At 35.1% G+C, this 19,353-nt stretch overlaps 2 protein-coding genes across 2 annotated transcripts; both read right to left on the bottom strand.

The window, feature by feature from the left end:
* Positions 1 to 1,337: 1,337 nt before the first annotated feature.
* On the bottom strand, positions 1,338 to 3,247 carry LOC142520928 (zinc finger protein CONSTANS-LIKE 16-like). The gene is made up of 2 exons (XM_075624088.1): positions 2,148 to 3,247; positions 1,338 to 2,017 (listed from the first exon to the last, which is right to left on the bottom strand). Exons 1-2 carry the CDS (start codon positions 3,072 to 3,074, stop codon positions 1,769 to 1,771), a joined length of 1,176 nt encoding a protein of 391 aa, XP_075480203.1. The 5' UTR covers positions 3,075 to 3,247; the 3' UTR covers positions 1,338 to 1,768.
* A 1,208-nt stretch (positions 3,248 to 4,455) lies between these two features.
* On the bottom strand, positions 4,456 to 8,252 carry LOC142521010 (chaperonin 60 subunit alpha 2, chloroplastic-like). The gene is made up of 8 exons (XM_075624191.1): positions 8,119 to 8,252; positions 7,853 to 8,030; positions 7,436 to 7,557; positions 7,132 to 7,339; positions 6,901 to 7,046; positions 6,172 to 6,478; positions 5,442 to 5,893; positions 4,456 to 5,125 (listed from the first exon to the last, which is right to left on the bottom strand). Exons 1-8 carry the CDS (start codon positions 8,170 to 8,172, stop codon positions 4,838 to 4,840), a joined length of 1,755 nt encoding a protein of 584 aa, XP_075480306.1. The 5' UTR covers positions 8,173 to 8,252; the 3' UTR covers positions 4,456 to 4,837.
* Between the last annotated feature and the right edge of the window lie 11,101 nt (positions 8,253 to 19,353).

Below are 19,353 nucleotides of genomic sequence, written 5' to 3' on the forward strand. Positions count from 1 at the left end.
AATTCCTCCTCGCCCACAACCGTCCCAAAAGTGTTATTGTGCATATATAATTTTATTATTATTATTATAGTGTGATTTTGTGTATATATTCTATGCCAAGGACCTTACACTTTATTCGTTAATATATTGATTTGTCCAAATTTATTTTGATCTATTTAGGGTATATGTTTAATTTTTATATAGTACCATTTGATCAAGTATTGGTACAAACTAATAAAAAAAATTATTTTATTATTATTATTTTCAAATACATATTATTTCACTAATTTTATAATTTTGGTACTTGAAATATATAATATAATATGTGCATTCTAGCCTACAAAACCGAAGCAACCCTTTTATTAGTGTATATTACGAATTTTGATTTGTTGAAAACATAATTACTCCACATTCACGAACTTTGTCTTAAATATGGATTTTAGAAGCACACGTTATGAGTTCTTGTTTTTTCATTTACAACTGATGTGTTTTCTTTTTCTATAAATAATAGCAAATTATCTGCGTAAGCCATATTATAATTTTAAAAGTAAGTTTCCTATAAAACAAGTCGACTTGGTTCATATTTATAAAAAAAATTGATATAAAAATTAATATTTTTTTATGGATTGGGTCGAATTGAAAATATGTCTTTTAAAATTAACTAGCGAGACAATCTAATGGTAGTTTTTAAAATTTTTTATTTCCCCACATGGATGATAGTCCTCTCCTATTCAGCCTTCATATGAGTTTTGTCTGAATACCTATTTATCTGGTTTAAATTTGTTGGATTTGATTCCGGTTCTTAATCGCAATCGAACTCTGAAGAATCACAGAAGAAAGGAAACCAGAAGAATAAAGAACACAAGGAATTTTACGTGGTTCGGCTACAATGCAGCCTACACCCACGGAAGAACAACCAACCTTTATTGATCAATATATCTTTATCCTCACATACTACAGCGTACAAGACTTTCAAGTCTCTCAGTTTAAGAAAGAAAAACAATCAAGCCTATATCTCTTGATCTCTCTATTCTCTCTTGCTCTCTTGGTTTTGAGCATCCCCTCGTTGTTACTGTGTAAAGTCTGGATGATTGTTATATCCTCCACAATGACAGTAGGAAGATGTATACATTTCTGCCTCCTTATCCGAGTGCCTTTTCCTTCCTAACTTACCACCCTTGTTGGTTAACCTGTTGCAACCGCCACTAGCTTCTTGAACTTCTTAGTTGTTGCGTCCAGGAGCCTTGCTTTTGGAAGACACAGATTCAACAAAATTAATATTCAATCTTTTCCTCTATCCCTTCTATTTTTCGCTATTGCAATTATATACAGTCAACTTGATTGAAGGTTAATTAATATGTAATGTACCAAACATTCAAAACTTATTATTATGTGCAAAATCATACAATAACTGACAAATCAAAATAATAAAAATGCTTAAACTTTGCCTCATTGTAAGGTAATTTTGTAGCAAGGGTGTACATATAGCATCCTTACCCGGCAAAAACGGTACAAAAGACATGATATCGAGAGATATATGTCTCACATAACATATTGTTCTGAACATATCGTCAGAACAACATGAGTTCTCATGTTCATGATCTTAACGCGAGTATTTTTCCCGATATAGCATAGCATTCACCAGACGTCCCCTAATTGGCAAGGCAATCTCCACTTACTGTTTCTAAACTTTGTATTCATTTATTGCATGCATAATAACAATGTTACAACCCTAGTTGCTAAGCAAGCAAATTAGAAGTTGGATATATATAAAAACTATGGTCTTCATTTATTTATTCATGAGGTAAGGTGGCACTGCTGGGAAAGAAGACCCTAAAAAGCTTGCCCTCTTCACAAATCGACCTTTCATTCTTGGTCTCTTCTCTGCATTTATTTTCCTAACTTGGTACCTAATCTTCTTGGCGAATAGCCTTGTTCTTCTCTTTTCCCTGTATCTTGATACTCTTGCTTCTCTTTCGGCGATTTCATGTGCCCTTCCCCACCTTCCTCCGTATGAATCTCCATCCAAGCTTGTGATCTGAGGTTATTATATTCACACAAAGGTTTATATTTTATGCATAAGGTTTATATTTTATGCATGTATTACGTGCAATATATTTTTGCTTCTAGGTGAAGATTAAAGAATTGAAAATTTCATTGTTTGATACCATGGTTTCATCGAGGTTTAGCTCGTCCGGTCGAAATCCGGTCGTCCATGGAGAACCTCGAGTTGCCCAGTCTGCTATTACTGCTTCATAGTTGAGGCTCAGTAGCGTCATCTTCTTTACTTGTGTGTCGCTTTCGAAGTTATACTCCTTGCTTTCGATAAAAGCTTCTTTTTTCATCTCTTCTCCATCTTCCCCAGCAATGGAAGAAGCATAATCAAAATCCCAATTCATTTCCATGTCTAGTGCTGGATCAAAGTGGCATGCTATGGCTGCTTGAGTTTCTTCATCGACATCTTCTTCATCTTCGACTTTCACCGTTTTCGAATCTAGATCATTGTTTACACCAGCAGAATCTTCTTCGGCTCCTTCCCCTAGTAAGCTCTCAACATTTGTAGCAAACTCGTCAAGCTCAATATGACAATTCAGCAGCTCCGCAAGATTCAAGTCACACTGATCATAGTCGGCTTCTTCTGATCCGTTCCTTGTTTCTTCAGTACATAACTCGTCGAGAAAAGGGTCGAAAACGGGAACCCTACAAAGTAGCTGCTCTTCATTCTCCTCAATAAAAGGGTCTTCTCCATTAATCTCCGGAACTAGCGGAAGAGGGTTGTTCGGTGGTGGTTGCAGCTGCTTCGACTTCGCATGCCGCGGCGTCCTGGCCTTTCGAGTGTACCCTTGATGCCAAGCTGGTGCTGGAGAAGAATCCATCACTTGGTCACCCTTTAAAGACAAGGTTGAGAGCCGAACCCTTTCGTGCCGACTCGCCAACTGGTTAGCCGAATGCACCGAAGCATCACAGGCTTGGCATAGGAAAGCATCATCAGCAGCACAAAACCATCGAGCCCTCTTCCTCAAACAACTCTCACAAACTCTTGCAGTCTTGCCTCCAATGGCGTTCGCAGCTTTGAATTCATCAACATAATTCATAGCTCTGTTACTAATACTATATGTTAATTTCAATCAAACAGAACTTAATTTCCAGGCTGAAAATTAAAGCAGGTTCTATTTTTTTTTTCCTTTTTTCTTGATGTATAAGCTTAAAATGCAGCTGAATAACTCAAAAGATCGTTTTTAGTCACGCAACTAGGTTTCTTGAATACATATCTATGGTTGGCCATTTCCTACAGTGGATGATTAACTGTATATACACACCATGGGGCCCATAGACCGTTCTTATCTAGTTCCTGATTGGCTAGAATTTTGCAAAAATCTTAAATCTTGCATTCTTATTGGCCATGCATCATTATTAAGGATTTATGGTGGAGCCAACAGATTGTGAAGGGGCGAGAAATGACAGTCTCCCTCTCATTCTCAGTTCACAAACATGAGAGAGACCTTTAGGTTTGATGTTTGTATTCTGTTGTTCAATTATTTGATGTTTAAAATAATATTCTAATTGTGGTTCTCTGGTGTTGCCTTCATGCTAACTTGTGAATCCTTTAAATGTTTTTCAACCATTCTCCCCCACTTGTGGCTGTAGACACGCTTTGGGTCAGCCAGAGGTCCCTTTTATTCTTTAAAATGACAGTATAAAAATCCTCTTAACATTTTCCAGTAACAATCTGCAATTGTACTGATAATGAGAAATTAAAAGAAATTATATCTTATTAAATTTTATATAAGATATACATGATTAGTAATGTTATAAAAAATGTTTTAGAATCTCGTCTGACAAAAAAAGAGTTAATAGTAGTAATTTAAGGTGCATGCACTTGATGAATTTGTGGATAAAAATTAAGCAACCATTAAATTAATCATTTATTTAAAAATAAAAGTACCTATTATAATTTGATTTATTTGATACCTCATCTCCCTCTCCTTCCTGTGTTTCTTCTGGATGTGTTTCTGTCACGAGTACACTTGAATGATAAATGTTGACAAAATGTCGATTCTAACAAAAATTAAGTAACCCGAACAAAAACCATGCAATTCAACAATTTCTCTCTAATTGTCTTCTTATTTTTAACATAATATGGTAGTAATAAGTGAACTAATCTGCGGAAAAACACACACACATACACACTAAACAGACTACTCAGTTCAGAAGGGAGGCCTCCATCCACAGTATACACAGTTTTCTTCTTAAAAATTAGTTATTTTCTCTAGTTTTGGTGGCTTTGTAAATCAAGGCGTGGCTTCTAATGCACATTTGAGTGGTTCTTGTTGATTTTACTTTTGAGCGAGTGATTCTTGTTGATTTTGCTTTTCTTAACCACTTGACTTGCATGTTAGAGACAAATGGTTCTTTTTGTCACGAGATTACTTTATTTGGGAAATAGAAACAGAGACAGAATCTTACTACTCTCAATTAGAAGCTAAGATTTTGTATCAATTCACAAAGTCGAGCAGCGTCGCTCCAGTGTCTGCAAATACAGAGAAATTAATCATAGACCTCAATGAATAAAAAGATTTTGCTGATAACTTAGACTTTCATAATTCTCTAAAAACAGAATCTGTATCCTTAACTATCAAGTACAAATAAAGCCGAGACCACAAGCAGAACCAGTCATCCCTTCAACAACATTCAAATGATACTCTCACAGACCACAAGTCTGCTGAAATTCAGTTTGTTCGGGTCTCGAAAACATGTACCACAGCGACATTTCGTTTAATTGAACTTTATCATTCACCCTAACAAAACTGTGTTTGTTTGCCTTCAGTTTACTCTTGCAGATGGCCAATTTTCAGTTTTAAGGCGATATTCCAGGTACATGAGGGACAATTGGCTTTGTTTTCCTTGTTTTCTCCACCAGAATGGCTTGAGTGGTAAGGATCATACCAGCAATTGAGACAGCATTCTGAAGTGCACATCTTGAAACACGGCAAGGATCAATAACTCCAGCAGCTATCAGATTTTCATATTTCCCGTTCATCGCATTATACCCTACTCTCGAGTCAGAAGATAGAATTTTCTCTACAACTACATCTCCATCAACCCCTGCATTTGCTGCAATGAATTTTGCAGGTGCAAGAAGGGCCTGAAATTTATCGAGAGGAATTCTAGATGAAAGAACCAGAAGAATGAAGTCCCAATCTAAAATTTATTCAGAAACAAACCGACACTTTCATATTCGATAGCAAAGGTGCAATGATAAGTGAGAAACCCGCAGATTTCTAGTCATACAGGCAATAAAATATAAAATTAAATAATTTTACCCATCGCCTTTATGTTTTTTCATATTATCCAAAAAATAACATGCAACTCTAACCCCTGAATGAAGTTATGAATATAAAATGTGATGCAAGAAAACACAAGAAGACTTACAAAAAAGCCAAGAATAACAAGCAACATACCATTCCAACAATGTCTGCACCAAATTTCTCTTCTGGATCTTCAAAAAACTTCTTCAGTATAGGTATTTTTCTAGAGAGATGTACATAGGTTGCTCCACCACCAGGCACAACGCCTTCAGCCATGGCAGCAAAAGTAGCACTTTTTGCATCCTCAATTCTTAGTTTCCGATCTTCAAGTTCCAACTCGGTATGAGCTCCTACCTTAATTATTGCGACCCCACCACAGAGCTTTGCAATTCTTGCAGAGAGCTTTTCTGCCATATATTTGCTATCAGTCTCAGCTAAATCCTTCTTTATCTGTAAAATTCTTGCCTGTATTTCAGCTTTAGTAGAAGGGTCAGCAATTATAGTTGTGCAATTGCTCGTTATGGTTACTTTTTGTGCGACTCCAAGCTGATCGGAAGTTGCACATTCAAGAGTAAGGCCCAAATCTCCAGAGATAAAATCAGCTCCTGATTACAATAAAGTGATAAACTGAGACAAATTGATGAACAGGAGCAAATGTACATTATTTACACTTGAAAAACAAAAAATATGTAGATGCAACTAAGTACAAAGTTCTCATATTGGAGAATGGACAATATACAGTAAAAACTCAATTTTGGTTGTAAATTGAAAGATTAAATAGAAAATCGAAATGGATGCGAGTATCGCAGTTGATATTCTTTATTCCCTCCTTTCTTGGATCCAAACAAAATTTTGTGAAACTGGAGACAGCAAACAAAATTACCTGTCATAAGTGCGATATCTTGCAAAATAGCTTTTTTTGCTTCTCCAAAACCAGGACATTTTACCGCAGCAGCATTAAGCACACCTTGCATTTTATTGACAACTAGAATTTCCAGCACTTGTCGAGAAATGTCTTCAGCAATTATCAGCAAAGGGACACTCAACTGTGTGGCCTTTTCCAGCAAAGGAACAATCTCTCTCACATCAGATATCTTCAGATCAGTCACAAGAATTTTAGCATTGTCAAATTCAACTATAGATTTGTCCTTGTTGGTGATGAAATGAGGAGACATGTAACCTTTGTCTATCTGTAAGAAAATAATGCCTGGAGAAATCAAGAAAACGATGAAAACTCAAAGAAGGAGAAAACTAGTAAATAAGTGCTAAAAATTATTGAAATCCGAATAGGGTTGTCAGCCTTAAACCAAGAACAAGTGAAGGTACATGTTTGTTTAAGGGAAAAATGATAGCAACCATTAGAATTGATACTTCGTTAATCGAAGTTCCAAGTTTGTCCATGAATTTAGAAGAGGGTGTTAAATCTTTTGATATCTTGATGGTAATGATCAACACAGCCAAGATCATCTTTTGTTCAGCCACTATAATAAAAAAAAAACAGAATCTCTAGGATAGAGGAGGTCGCATTTTGCAAGATGCAGAAAGCTAAGAAATGCTGCAGGAAGATGGTTGCAGGGGACTAGCTTATGGGCTTGATTATTTGCACCATTACCTTCATTCCTTCTTCAACTATCACTGATGTGTCGGATGATGAAGAAGATTCAACAGATATTAATCCATCAGGACCAATTTTATCCATCGCTTCAGCAATTAACTTCCCAATAATTTCATCATTTCCCGCAGATATTGAAGCTACAGCTGCATAAAGAGAACAACATTGTTGCATGTATCAAACCAAAAATATTTCATCAGACTGGATGGAAAGACTCAAAAGAAATCATGCCTTCAATGTCTTCGCTTCGACTTATAGCATAACTATTTTCCTTCAAACTTTTAACCAATTCTTTCACTGTTTTCTCCATTCCTTTTCTCAAAGCTACAGGGTTGGCACCAGAAGTGATGGCTAGAAGCCCAGATTTAATCATTTCTCGAGCCAGTATAATTGAAGTCGTTGTGCCATCCCCAGATGACCCGTTTGTTTTAATAGCAACCTGCAAGAGCCCTGACCATGATCAGCGCAATTTTAACAAAGATCGAATGCAGTGGATTCAAGTAAAAATTAGATAGGTATGCGTAGGGTATCCAACCTCTTGGAGAAGCAATGCTCCTATATTCTCAATAGGATCTGCGAGTTCTATGGCTTTGGCAATAGTAACACCGTCGTTAACCACTTTAAGTGTCTCAGAATCTGAAAGGATCACATTTCGCCCTGCATAATCAACATAAAGCCGGTATCACTTAGCATTAACTTGGTGCAAATTAATTAAACGTCTTAACGATTAACTCATTTACTGGAACCAACTAAATTATAAGTTGCAATATCCCAACTAGCGGCCAAGACACTGCGACTATAAGTCTCAACCTTGCGGGGTACTAAGAGACAATTATTTAACACTCAAGCAACAAAAACATGATACAAAAAACCCAGCTAACAAAGCGAAAAATAAATGAAATGGAAAAGCAAAATGAAGAGAAAATAAGAGAAATGATATTATTATAAAAACCTTTAGGTCCCAGGGTCACCGATACAGCATCAGCAAGCTTATTGATGCCCGAAAGCAAAGCTTCTCTACACTCTCTGTCGAAAGCTACTCTCTTTGGACCTGCCTTCACCACCAAAGGCTTCTGTTTCAAATTGTGTCTGCTCCACAACCAGCATGAATTTGATTTTCCATTGACTCCCTAAACAAACAAAAAAAAAAGCAAAAATCAACACAAAAATTCATAAACCAAACTGAATCAAACAAGAAAAGGAGAAACCGCGAATTACAGTAAACGATGGATGATTGTGCAAGATTAGCTGCGAAGAAAACGTAAGCAACATTTCATGGGCGCCACAAATAACGAAAATTAGGGCTTTGGAGGGGGTTTTGATTCAGTTAACGTTAAACCGCTAAGCGCAAGATAAAACACAAAAGAAAGTATTTTTATTTTATAATTATTATTAATTTATCATTATCACTTGGGTCGGTTTTTTTTCGCCATCACCCGATTTGAACCAATCGTGAGATATTTATGTCACTGCATCACAAACATAAAAATGACGAAAAAAATATTTTCGTAATTAAGTAATTATAAGGATTCGGGCTTCCAAACCCGACCCCTCCTTTCAATTGTTCAAGCTCCTCTTTCACTTTCATCTTGGATCCATCGATTGGTAATATTATATTTTTATATGAATAGTTTTCTTGTGAGACGGTTTCACGAATCTTTATTTGTGAGACGAGTCAACACTACTGATATTCATATAAAAAGTAATACTCTTAGCATAAAAATTAATATTTTTTCGTGGATGACCCAAATAAGATATATGTCCCACAAAATACGACCTGTGAAACCGTCTCACATAATTTTTGTCTTTTTATATATGTGGTGAGAGATTTCTATCTATCTAAAATTAATTAATCAAAAAAAAGTATATCTTAGGGTCTCACTATTTTTATCATATTAAGAGATTTTTAACCATTATCGTTGCTGTATTTATTATATGTACTTTGTCGCTAGTTTTTTTTTATTACTGTCGATATTTAATAAAGGGAGAAGGAAAGATAGTAACTATTTTGATATTTTTTAGTTATTTTTCACAATTACTCTTTATATTTTGAGTAGGTTTCTTGTGAGACAGTCTCACGAATTTTTATCTGTGAGACGAGTCAACCCTACCGATATTCACAGTAAAAAGCAATACTCTTAGCATAAAAAATAATATTTTTCATGGATAACCAAAATAAGATATATGTCTCACAAAATACGACCCGTGAGACCGTCGCACACAAATTCTTGCCTTTTATTTTTTTACTACTTAAGTGCTTACGATTCAAATAACTTCAATTCTTCTCACAAAATGAAAGCTACGGTACCAAAATAAAAAACACCAGAGTATGAATATTTAATTCGAAAATTTCCCACGCAGTCTCTTCGGTATCTTACCAAGTTATTGCATGCATACTAATTTAAACAAAATCATAAAAAAATGTTTGGTAATCAAAAATATTTTTTAAAATAATCTATACACGTATCGTATCTGTCGGCAATTGTAAATGCATTAAATGCATGTCGGGAGTCAAAAAAATTGGGCAGCTGAATTTTAAACGTGGTGATTGGCAATTGATTTGTCAAAGTTGGTGCAGCAGAAGAAAATTCAGACTGAAATATAAATACGTGTTTTTAACGCGTATTCACATGGACAAGGGGCTCTATAAATAGAGCTCCTACTTCATTCTGACAATCATCCCTTCTTCGAGTTTTATCTCATCTTATAAGCATTTGAGTGCTTAGTTCTATAATATTTGTGAGGTGTTTTGTTCTCCTGTATTAAGAGAGTGTGTGTTCTCTTTGGAAACACAGTGATTGAGTTGTTCACCACAAAATATTATAGTGAAATTCTTTTCATCTTGCCCGTGGTTCTTACTCTAATAATTTTTAGGGGTTTTCCACGTAAATCTCAATGTCCAGTTTATTCTTTATTTTCGGGTTTTATTATCTCAAATTCCGCACGTGAGACCAACAAGTGGTATCAGAGCATTGGTTTAAAATTTCTTAAAATTCTGAGTATGCTCTGTGGTTGCAGCCTAGACTGATCTTCCACATCAGAAAATATTTTTTAAGATTTTTTATTTAAGGCGAAATTATTTTGCCCAGTCTACTAAAATTGTTGTAGACATAATGGCGAGAAGGTACGAGATAGCAAAGTTCAATGGAAGCAATTTTATGCTGTGGAAAATAAAGATACAAGCAGTTTTAAGAAAGGAGAATTGCTTGGCAGCTATTGAAGATAGACCGGTGAAAATTACGGATGATGGAAAGTGGAATGAGATTAATGACAATGATGTTGCCAATTTACACTTGGCTATAGCAGACGAAGTATTGTCAAGTATCTCTGAGATAAAAACAGTCAAAGTAATCTGGGATACTCTGACAAAGATGTACGAGGTCAATTCGCTACACAACATGATTTTCCTAAAGAGAAGACTTTATACTCTTCGGATGGCGGAATCATCATCGATGATCGACCATATCAATACACTAAATACTCTATTTGCCCAACTCACTTCCATGGGGCATAAAATAGGGGAAAATGAACGTGCGAAACTTCTACTTCAAAGTCTACCAGATTCATATGATCAACTTATCATCAACATTACCAACAATATTCTTATGGGCTTTCTAAGATTCGATGATGTCTTAACTGCGATTCTCGGAGAAGAAAGCCGGCGCAAGAATAAGAAAGATAGGTTGGTAACTTCGAAGCAGGCAGAGGCTTTGCCGATAATAAGAGGAAGATTTATGGATCGTGACTCCAGTGGGAACCAAAGGCGAGGTAGATCAAAGTCAAGAAGTAAGAAGAAAAATATTTACTGCTTTAAATGTGGTGGTAAAGGGCACTTCAAGAAAGAGTGTACGAGTATCGATAAAAGTTATCAAGGAAATGTGGCTAGTACTTCAGGCAGTGGTGAAATATTATTCAGCGAAGCGACAACAGTTGCAGAAGACAGGCACAAATTCTGTGACACATGGATTATGGATTCAGGAGCGACGTGGCACATGACGTCTCGGAGAGAATGGTTTGATCATTATGAACAAGTCTCGGGAGGATCTGTATTCATGGGAAATGATCATGCTTTTGAAATCGCTGGGGTCGGTACTGTCAAAATTAAAATATTTGATGGCACCATACGCACAACCATACAAGATGTACGACATGTGAAAGGACTGACGAAAAATCTTTTGTCATTGGGGCAATTGGATGACATCGGGTGCAAAACTCGTATCGAGAACGGGATCATGAAAATTGTGAAGGGTGCGCTTGTGGTTATGAAGGCAGAAAAGGTTGCTGCAAATCTGTATGTACTTTTGGAAGAAACACACAAAGAGGCAGAACTAGTTGTTGCATCAATTGGTTCAGGAGAAGAATTTACAGTGTTATGGCATAAAAAGCTCGGGCATATGTCAGAACGGGGTTTGAAAATTCTGTCAGAACGGAAGCTGCTGTCAGGACTTACAAAAGTGTCACTATCCTTTTGTGAGCATTGTGTTACCAGTAAACAACACAGATTAAAGTTTGACACTTCTACTGCCAGGAGCAAAAACATATTGGAGCTGATTCGGATGTTTGGCAAGCACCGGTTGTATCCCTAGGAGGAGCGAGATACTTTGTCTCGTTCATTGATGATTTCTATAGGAGATGTTGGGTGTATCCAATCAAGAAGAAATCAGATGTTTTCCAGATCTTCAAAGATTTCAAAGCGAGGGTTCAACTTGATTCAGAAAAGAAAATCAAGTGTCTGATGACTGACAATGGAGGAGAATATATCAGTGACGAATTTGATGCATATTTTCAACATGAGGGCATCAAAAGACAGTTTACGACGGCTTACACACCTCAATAGAATGGAGTGGTGGAGCGGATGAACAGAACCTTGTTGGACAGAACAAGAGCTATGTTGAGGACTGCAGGTATAGAAAAGTCATTTTGGGCAGAAGCAGTCAAAACCGCTTGTCATATTATCAATCGTTCTCCTTCAGTGGCGATTGATCTGAAGACTCCGATGGAGATGTGGACTGGGAAGCCGACAAATTATTCTCATTTTCATACATTTGGAAGTCCAGTTTACGTTCTGTACAATGAGCAAGAAAGATCGAAGTTGGATTCGAAATCCAGAAAATGTATCTTCTTGGGTTATGCTGATGGAGTAAAGGGGTTTCGCTTGTGGGATCCAACTGTTCACAAGCTTATCATCAGCAGGGATGTTATCTTCGAGGAAGATAAAGTAAAGGGAGACAAAGGCACACCGAATTCAGAAACTACTATTTTTCAAGTGGAAAATAAGAAGGACGAAGGTCAAGTTTCTTGTGAAGCAGTACCAGAGCACGAAAAACAAGAACATGTTGAGTCTGAAGTTTCCAATGTGAGGCAGTCCACTCGAGACAGAAGACCACAAGGTTGTCTTTCAGATTATGTCACTGAAAGCAACATTGCATATTGTCTATTATCAGAGGATGGTGAGCCATCGAGTTTTCACGAGGCTACTCAAAGCTCGGATGTATCCTTGTGGATAATAGCAATGCAAGAAGAATTGGAGGCATTGGACAAGAATAAAACTTGGGATCTTGTTACACTACCACGAGGAAGGAAAGCCATTGGAGACAGATGGGTCTATAAGATCAAGCGTGATGGCAATAACCAAGTGGAACGGTATCGTGCTAGATTGGTGGTAAAAGGTTATGCTCAGAAAGAAGGCATTGACTTCAATGAGATATTTTTTCCTGTTGTTCGGCTTACAACAGTCATAGTAGTGTTGGCATTATGTGCGGTGTTTGACATACATCTAGAACAGCTAAATGTGAAAACGGCATTTCTTCATGGAGATCTTGAAGAAGAAATCTATATGCTCCAGCCAGAAGGTTTTGCGGAAAAAGGAAAAGAGAACTTGGTTTGCATGTTGAACAAATCTCTTTACGGTCTCAAACAGGCGTCGAGGTGTTGGTACAAGAGATTTGATTCCTATATCATGAGCCTTGGATACAACAGACTGAGTGCAGACCCTTGTACGTATTTCAAGAGGATTGGTGATGATTATATCATTTTTCTGTTGTATGTGGACGACATGTTGGTAGCAGGTCCCAACAAAGATCAGGTCCAAGGATTGAAGGCACAGTTGGCTAGGGAATTTGATATGAAAGACTTGGGACCAGCAAACAAGATTCTGGGGATGCAAGTTCACCGAGACAGGAGTGACAGAAAGATTTGGCTTTCCCAGAAAAATTATTTGAAGAAAGTCTTGAAACGCTTCAACATGCAAGATAGCAAGCCAATATCGACCCCTCTTCCTGTTAACTTCAAGTTATCCTCCGAGATGTGTCCTAGCAGTAAAGCAGAGAGGATGGAGATGTCTCGAGTACCATATGCATCAGCAGTGGAAAGTTTAATGTTCGCCATGATCTGTACAAGACCGAACATTGCTCAAGCAGTGGGAGCAGTTAGTCGGTATATGGCGAATCCTGGACGAGAGCATTGGAGCACTGTTAAGAGGATCCTTCGATACATTAAGGGTACCTTGAATGCTGCATTATGTTATGGAGGATCGGATTTTACACTCAGGGGCTATGTCGATTCAGATTATGCAGGTGATCCTGATAAGAGAAAATCTATTACTGGTTATGTGTTTACACTTGCAGGGGGAGTAGTAAGCTGGGTTTCGAAACTGCAGACAGTTGTGGCGTTATCTACAACAAAGGCAGAAGACATGGCAGCTACTCAAGCTTGCAATGAGGCAATATGGATTAAAAGGTTATTGGAGGAGATCGGGCACAAACAAGAGAATGTTCCTTTGTTTTGTGACAATCAGAGTGCCTTGCACATTGCAAGGAATCCAGCCTTTCATTCCAGGACTAAACACATTGGAGTCCAATTTCACTTTGTGCGAGAAGTAGTAGAGGAAGGAAGCGTGAACATGCAGAAAATCCATACAAAGAACAACATAGCTGATGTTCTGACCAAGCCAGTGAACACTGAAAAGTTTGAGTGGTGTAGATTCTCAAGTGGTCTAGCGAAAACGTAAGCAGCAGGTAATGGCAAGATTGAAAGAATGTGTGGAAATGTGTTTGATTCTCAATTAAATCTCCAAGTGGGAGAAATGTCGGCAATTGTGAATGCATTAAATGCATGTCAGGAGTCAAAGAAATTGGGCAGCTGAATTTTAAATGTTGTGATTGGCAATTGATTTGTCAAAGTTGGTGCAGTAGAAGAAAATTCAGACTGAAATATGAATACGCGTTTTTAACGCGTATTCACACGGACAAGGGACTCTATAAATAGAGCCCCCCCTTCATTCTGAAATCATCCATTCTTCGAGTTTTCTCTCATCTTATAAGCATTTGAGTGCTTAGTTCTATAATATTTGTGAGGTGTTTTGTTCTCCTGTATTAAGAGAGTGTATGTTCTCTTTGGAAACACAGTGAGTGAGTTGTACACCACAAAATATTATAGTGAAATTCTTTTCATCTTGCCCGTGGTTCTTACTCTAATAATTTTTAGGGATTTTCCACGTAAATCTCGGTGTCCAGTTTATTCTTTATTTTCAGGTTTTATTATCTCAAATTCCGCACGTGGGACCAACAATATGGTATTTGCGCGGTCGCTAGTTTTAATTATTCAAATGGCTCGTGTTTCAAATCCCGGTTCCTTATACGTAATTTAAATTTTTATTTGTATATATTTTGATAAATATTATTTTTTTATATTATTTACATAGAAACATAATGATATTGATGAATTGAATAATAATAATAATAATAACAATAACAACAACAACAACAACTAATATGAAATAAATCAATGATCATACATCTAAGGACTACATGAGGTGGTGGTTTACCCTGCGGCGGATCCTTTCTCCTAGCCGGAGGAGAACTTACCAAACGTCTAACATTCACTCGCGCTAGCTTCTTTCAAAAGGGCTTCTGAGCCGCATGAGGTGCCATATAACAAAATATACGTAATTATTTAAAGTTAAATATTATAAGTCGTAGCATTCATTATAGTGCTTTAAATAATATGAAAGTAATAATGTAATATGCCAACTTTTTTAGAAATTAAGGGAAAAGAATGTATATATCAAAGTTTAATGATGAATAAAGTCCAAAGAATATGCCAACACGGTGGCGCCACTCAACCACTCCACAAAACAAAAACAAAAACTAAAATAAATAAACAAATGCAATAATTATAGTAATTTATTATTTATTATTGCAAGAAACAAACATCAAGTAAAATGGAGTAGGTCCATTTTTTGTTTAATCCCCTCTTTCCAATACTATTACAATAATTTCTATTATTTTCTAGATACAATAATTTATATTTCATATGTTTATAGACCTAGTCACGCGTCGGGTTGGATTGAAATCAGACCATGGTCAATAGTCCAGTTAAACGGATCAACGAGTTTGGCGCGAAATCGTGATTGTAACCTACCAAAGGTGATATAATTACGGTTTGAGATCTAAAATCCATCGATTCATCGGGTCGAACCCGTGTTGGAGCTATTGCTTCGAGTTTTTCTTAACTTTCTTGCTTAATTTCAATTCATTAAGTATTCAAATTCCATCATTTTTCAGTTATTTTTTAAATTTAACAATTAATATTTTTCTAAAAAATACATAAAAGTTGAACCAAACTCGAACACGGCTGTTAACCGGACCCAAAACGCCGGGTTCAAAACCCAGACCGTAACCATAACCGTCTAGGACGGTTAACTATACGCTTACGGTTAACAGTCAGGATTTTCCTATGTCCATATGTTAATACGAAAAATTTACATTAAATGTAATTTTATATAGCGAAGTTAAAACTCTCACTATAAGGTCGAATTTTTCATATACACTAATTAATCTTTACACGTGTTGCGTGCTTATACAATCATTTTATAATTAATTTAATTTATATTCAAATTAATTCTAAAAATTATTTACACGTCATAATCAATTTGAAATTATTACATATTTCAATTTAATTTGATTATATTTGCATGAAACACATATGACATATTTTATTTTCGAGTGAAATTTATTATTTTAATTATTATTTTTTCCCCATCACGTTAGGGAAATTGCACAGAATGTTAATTGTTAAATGAATTATTGTTTTATATTTATAATATAAAATAAAATATATGAATTGAATAAGTTGACTATAATTGAGGTTTTAGTCCCTCAAATTGACTCGATGATGCTGACATATACAAAGACGTCATCATACTGACACATCCATCCCACCTAATCTTTGATCTTCGTGTTATCGACCAAGGAAAAGGGCATCCAATGATTCAAATCGAAGCTAGCAAGAACTCTACACTTTCATCCGAATTTTTGCCAAACCATTCAGAATATAATACCATATTTTGGGCAAAAAATTATGGGTCGTATTTTGTGATACGGATCTCTTATTTAGGTCATCTATGAAAAAGTATTACTTTTTATGCTAGAAATATTACATTTTATTGTGAATATCAGTAGGGTTGATCCGTCTTACAGATAAAAATTCGTGAGACCGTCTAATAAGAGAATTTACTTTCTCATAAATTTTTTTTAAAAAAAACTTGCAATTTTAATATTATTTTTTTCATTGAAGAAAGTCCCTCAAATTTTAAAAATTTGTCTAGCTATTAGCTAACAAACTAAGTTAGTTCAATTTTAATTTTATTTAAAAAAAAAAATCAACATAAGTTAATCGTTCCGGGATAGAGTTAAACCACAATATCAAAATTAATGATTTTAATTCCAATAAATGTGAAATCGAAATCAAACGAATTTGAAGCAACTCATTTTCAGTTCCCGGTTATTTGAATTCGTTTCGATGGGTTTTAACTCAAATTTTATGAGTTAAAATATATTTTCGTTGTTAAAAAAGATATCTTTGTAGAAACAGATATAACGAAGGTATAATTTAAAAATACAAATATATCATGGTATTTTTTTTTAAAAAAAATTACAAAATATATTTATTTTTTTGGTAAATTAGGGAAAAATCGTCGATTCAAATTTTAACTTAGGATTTACTCCCTAGGACCTAAAATCTTAGTTTGAACTCCCAATTTTGATAAAGTGATAAAAAATATCGTTAATTTTATAACTGAGCCAGAAATGATATCAGAGCTGATGTAACATTATTTCAAACATACAAATTTATTATTACTGTGTAATTAACTATTTGAGTAAGAGAATTTTCTCAAATAATATGAATCCTAACACATGTTCGAGATTAATTATTTGCATAAATTATTCCAATATTTTGAAATATTTGAAACAAGAAGATATAACAAATGTTAGATATCAGGAGCAAAGTGGAACTTATCAGAATTCAAAGGTAAAATTATGATTATTCGAACAACATCATGAAAATAGTACCGGATTCCTCTAAACTCTCCAAAGATCTTAGAGAAATTCAAAAGATGATACGGAATTATGGCAGCATGTTGTATTATATACCTCAAAAGATGGGAAAAAAATCCTTTAAAAACAAGAAAAAAATTTGTAACAATAAAATATATTGAAATAAGAAACACTTTATTTAATGAAGATGTAACACTTTATTTAATGAAGATGAAATTTTCACCAGAAGAGTATGAGTTTATGAGTCTATCTAATCGAGAGGGACATAGTCAAGTTTTCATTTAAGTTTTATCACAATTACGTAAATAGATATTTGCTGTTAAATATTATGACATGAAAAACAACAAGTTTCGCAGAAGAGATATTTGAAAAGAAAAAGAATTCTTATGTGGAACAGAAAGTTGCCGGAAAGTAAAGAAAATCACCGAAAAGTTCTGCAATATGGCTCATGTGGGAAGATGATCAGAAGAGATCTGCCCAGAGTGCCCGAAATAGAAGGGCCAGAATTCAGGAAATGTTTTCAGCAACAGACCACACAAGTCATGATTTCTGCAGGCATCATATAAAAGCAGAAGATTTCTCGACAAATATAAAGCAGATATGTAATCCAACCATTCTATTAGTAGAGGATGAATCACCACTAAAAACGATTACATTAAATAGCGGAAGCTGGACAATTCAATCACTCATAAAGACAAGCCACTAACTAGTGATTGAAAAGACCGCCACTCAAAAGATGTTGTCGATCACAACTGCAGAATAATTAACAAGATTTGAAGTCCGGATTTCAAATCCACCAAGACTTCTATATATATCAAGACAAAAAGAAGATTAATACATCATTCAACCTCTTCATTTTTCTTTAAAAAATAAAATTTGTAATATTTTCAGTTTATATGTGTTATAATTCCAGCTAGTATAAGTAGCAAGTTTATTCTCCTCTACAGGAAGTTAATATGTAATAATATGTTGGATGTTTGAAGAAAGAACTAAGACTTACTGTTCATCCCATGTATTATTTTCAAAACTAAACTTCTTTACTATACATCTTAAGATAGAAAACGGTATAAGGTTGTGCTAAGTGTTGTTGAAGAGATCTACGTCAGGAACCATCTGTTGTGACTGCGTAGTTAGAATATGAGGAGCAGTCTGTAAAATCCGGTGGATACAACCCAACGACATTCGGTCAAAAATGTTAAAGATTTAATTTATTATACGGAAGCATTATATGCTATTAAAAAAATTTAGGCTGAAAACTTTGTGTAACCCTATGCCTTTGAATATGTTCGATAGGTATAATAATGTCATGTACCGAAAAAAAAAGTTCAGGGATTATTTTACAAAATTTTAAATATATTAGGGGGCTTAAACTAACTTTCAATGGACAAGTGAGTAAATTTTTTCGAATACTATTTCTTCACTTCTTCAAGTTCTCACCTAAATTGATTTTATACATTCCACAAAATTAAAATAATCACGTCATATTTATTGTCGATTTTTATAAATGTAGTTTGTGTCATGACGGCTAGTTTTACATTATTATTGACCCGGGGACTCAAAATTTCAGACCAAATAATTTAACTATTAGACTATGTATAATTAAATATTGTGAATCTTTTATCTTTTTATCTGAAAAAACCGATTCACTAGTCAAATTTACGACTCAGATCTTCGACCTAACCTGACCCGATCCATTTGTCACTGCAAATGTATCGTTTTATGTCAGTCATGTTATGAAAAAATTTGTGTAATTTGTTATGATTTGAGTGAAAAATATTATTTTATTTGTCAAAATATATCGTATAATTAATATATGCTGATATGACAGAAATTATTCATTTTATATCAAAAATATTACTTTTCACTGGACGTACGAATCAAATCGATTCATATCACAATTATATACGCATGAAATCGTTGCACAATATACTTACTCGTGTGTTGATTCTATATTACATCGAGAGAAAAACTCGTCTTTCATTTTTGTTCAAGATTGTTCAAGATTTTCTACGAACATCTTGTACAAATACACCGAAAATATTTCTCACCGATCACCGTACTCGTATAAAAACTTGAATTAGATTAGATATATTAGATTGAACTTTCCTCGGGTACC

The sequence above is a fragment of the Primulina tabacum genome, chromosome 12 (genome assembly GCF_025594145.1).
Source record: "Primulina tabacum isolate GXHZ01 chromosome 12, ASM2559414v2, whole genome shotgun sequence".
In the NCBI taxonomy this organism is placed as follows: Eukaryota; Viridiplantae; Streptophyta; class Magnoliopsida; order Lamiales; family Gesneriaceae; genus Primulina; species Primulina tabacum.

What these genes read in the sequence shown, in the direction of transcription:
- LOC142520928 (XM_075624088.1), bottom strand. Translation starts at nt 3,074, where the DNA reads ATGAATTATGTTGATGAATTCAAAGCTGCGAACGCCATTGGAGGCAAG. An exon ending in TAAACCTCGATGAAACCATG is followed by an intron (nt 2,018 to 2,147) that starts GTATCAAACAAT and finishes TAATAACCTCAG; the next exon opens with ATCACAAGCTTGGATGGAGA.
- LOC142521010 (XM_075624191.1), bottom strand. Translation starts at nt 8,172, where the DNA reads ATGTTGCTTACGTTTTCTTCGCAGCTAATCTTGCACAATCATCCATCG. An exon ending in TCGAAGCGAAGACATTGAAG is followed by an intron (nt 7,047 to 7,131) that starts GCATGATTTCTT and finishes CTCTTTATGCAG; the next exon opens with CTGTAGCTTCAATATCTGCG. An exon ending in GTGCAGACATTGTTGGAATG is followed by an intron (nt 5,126 to 5,441) that starts GTATGTTGCTTG and finishes GATAAATTTCAG; the next exon opens with GCCCTTCTTGCACCTGCAAA.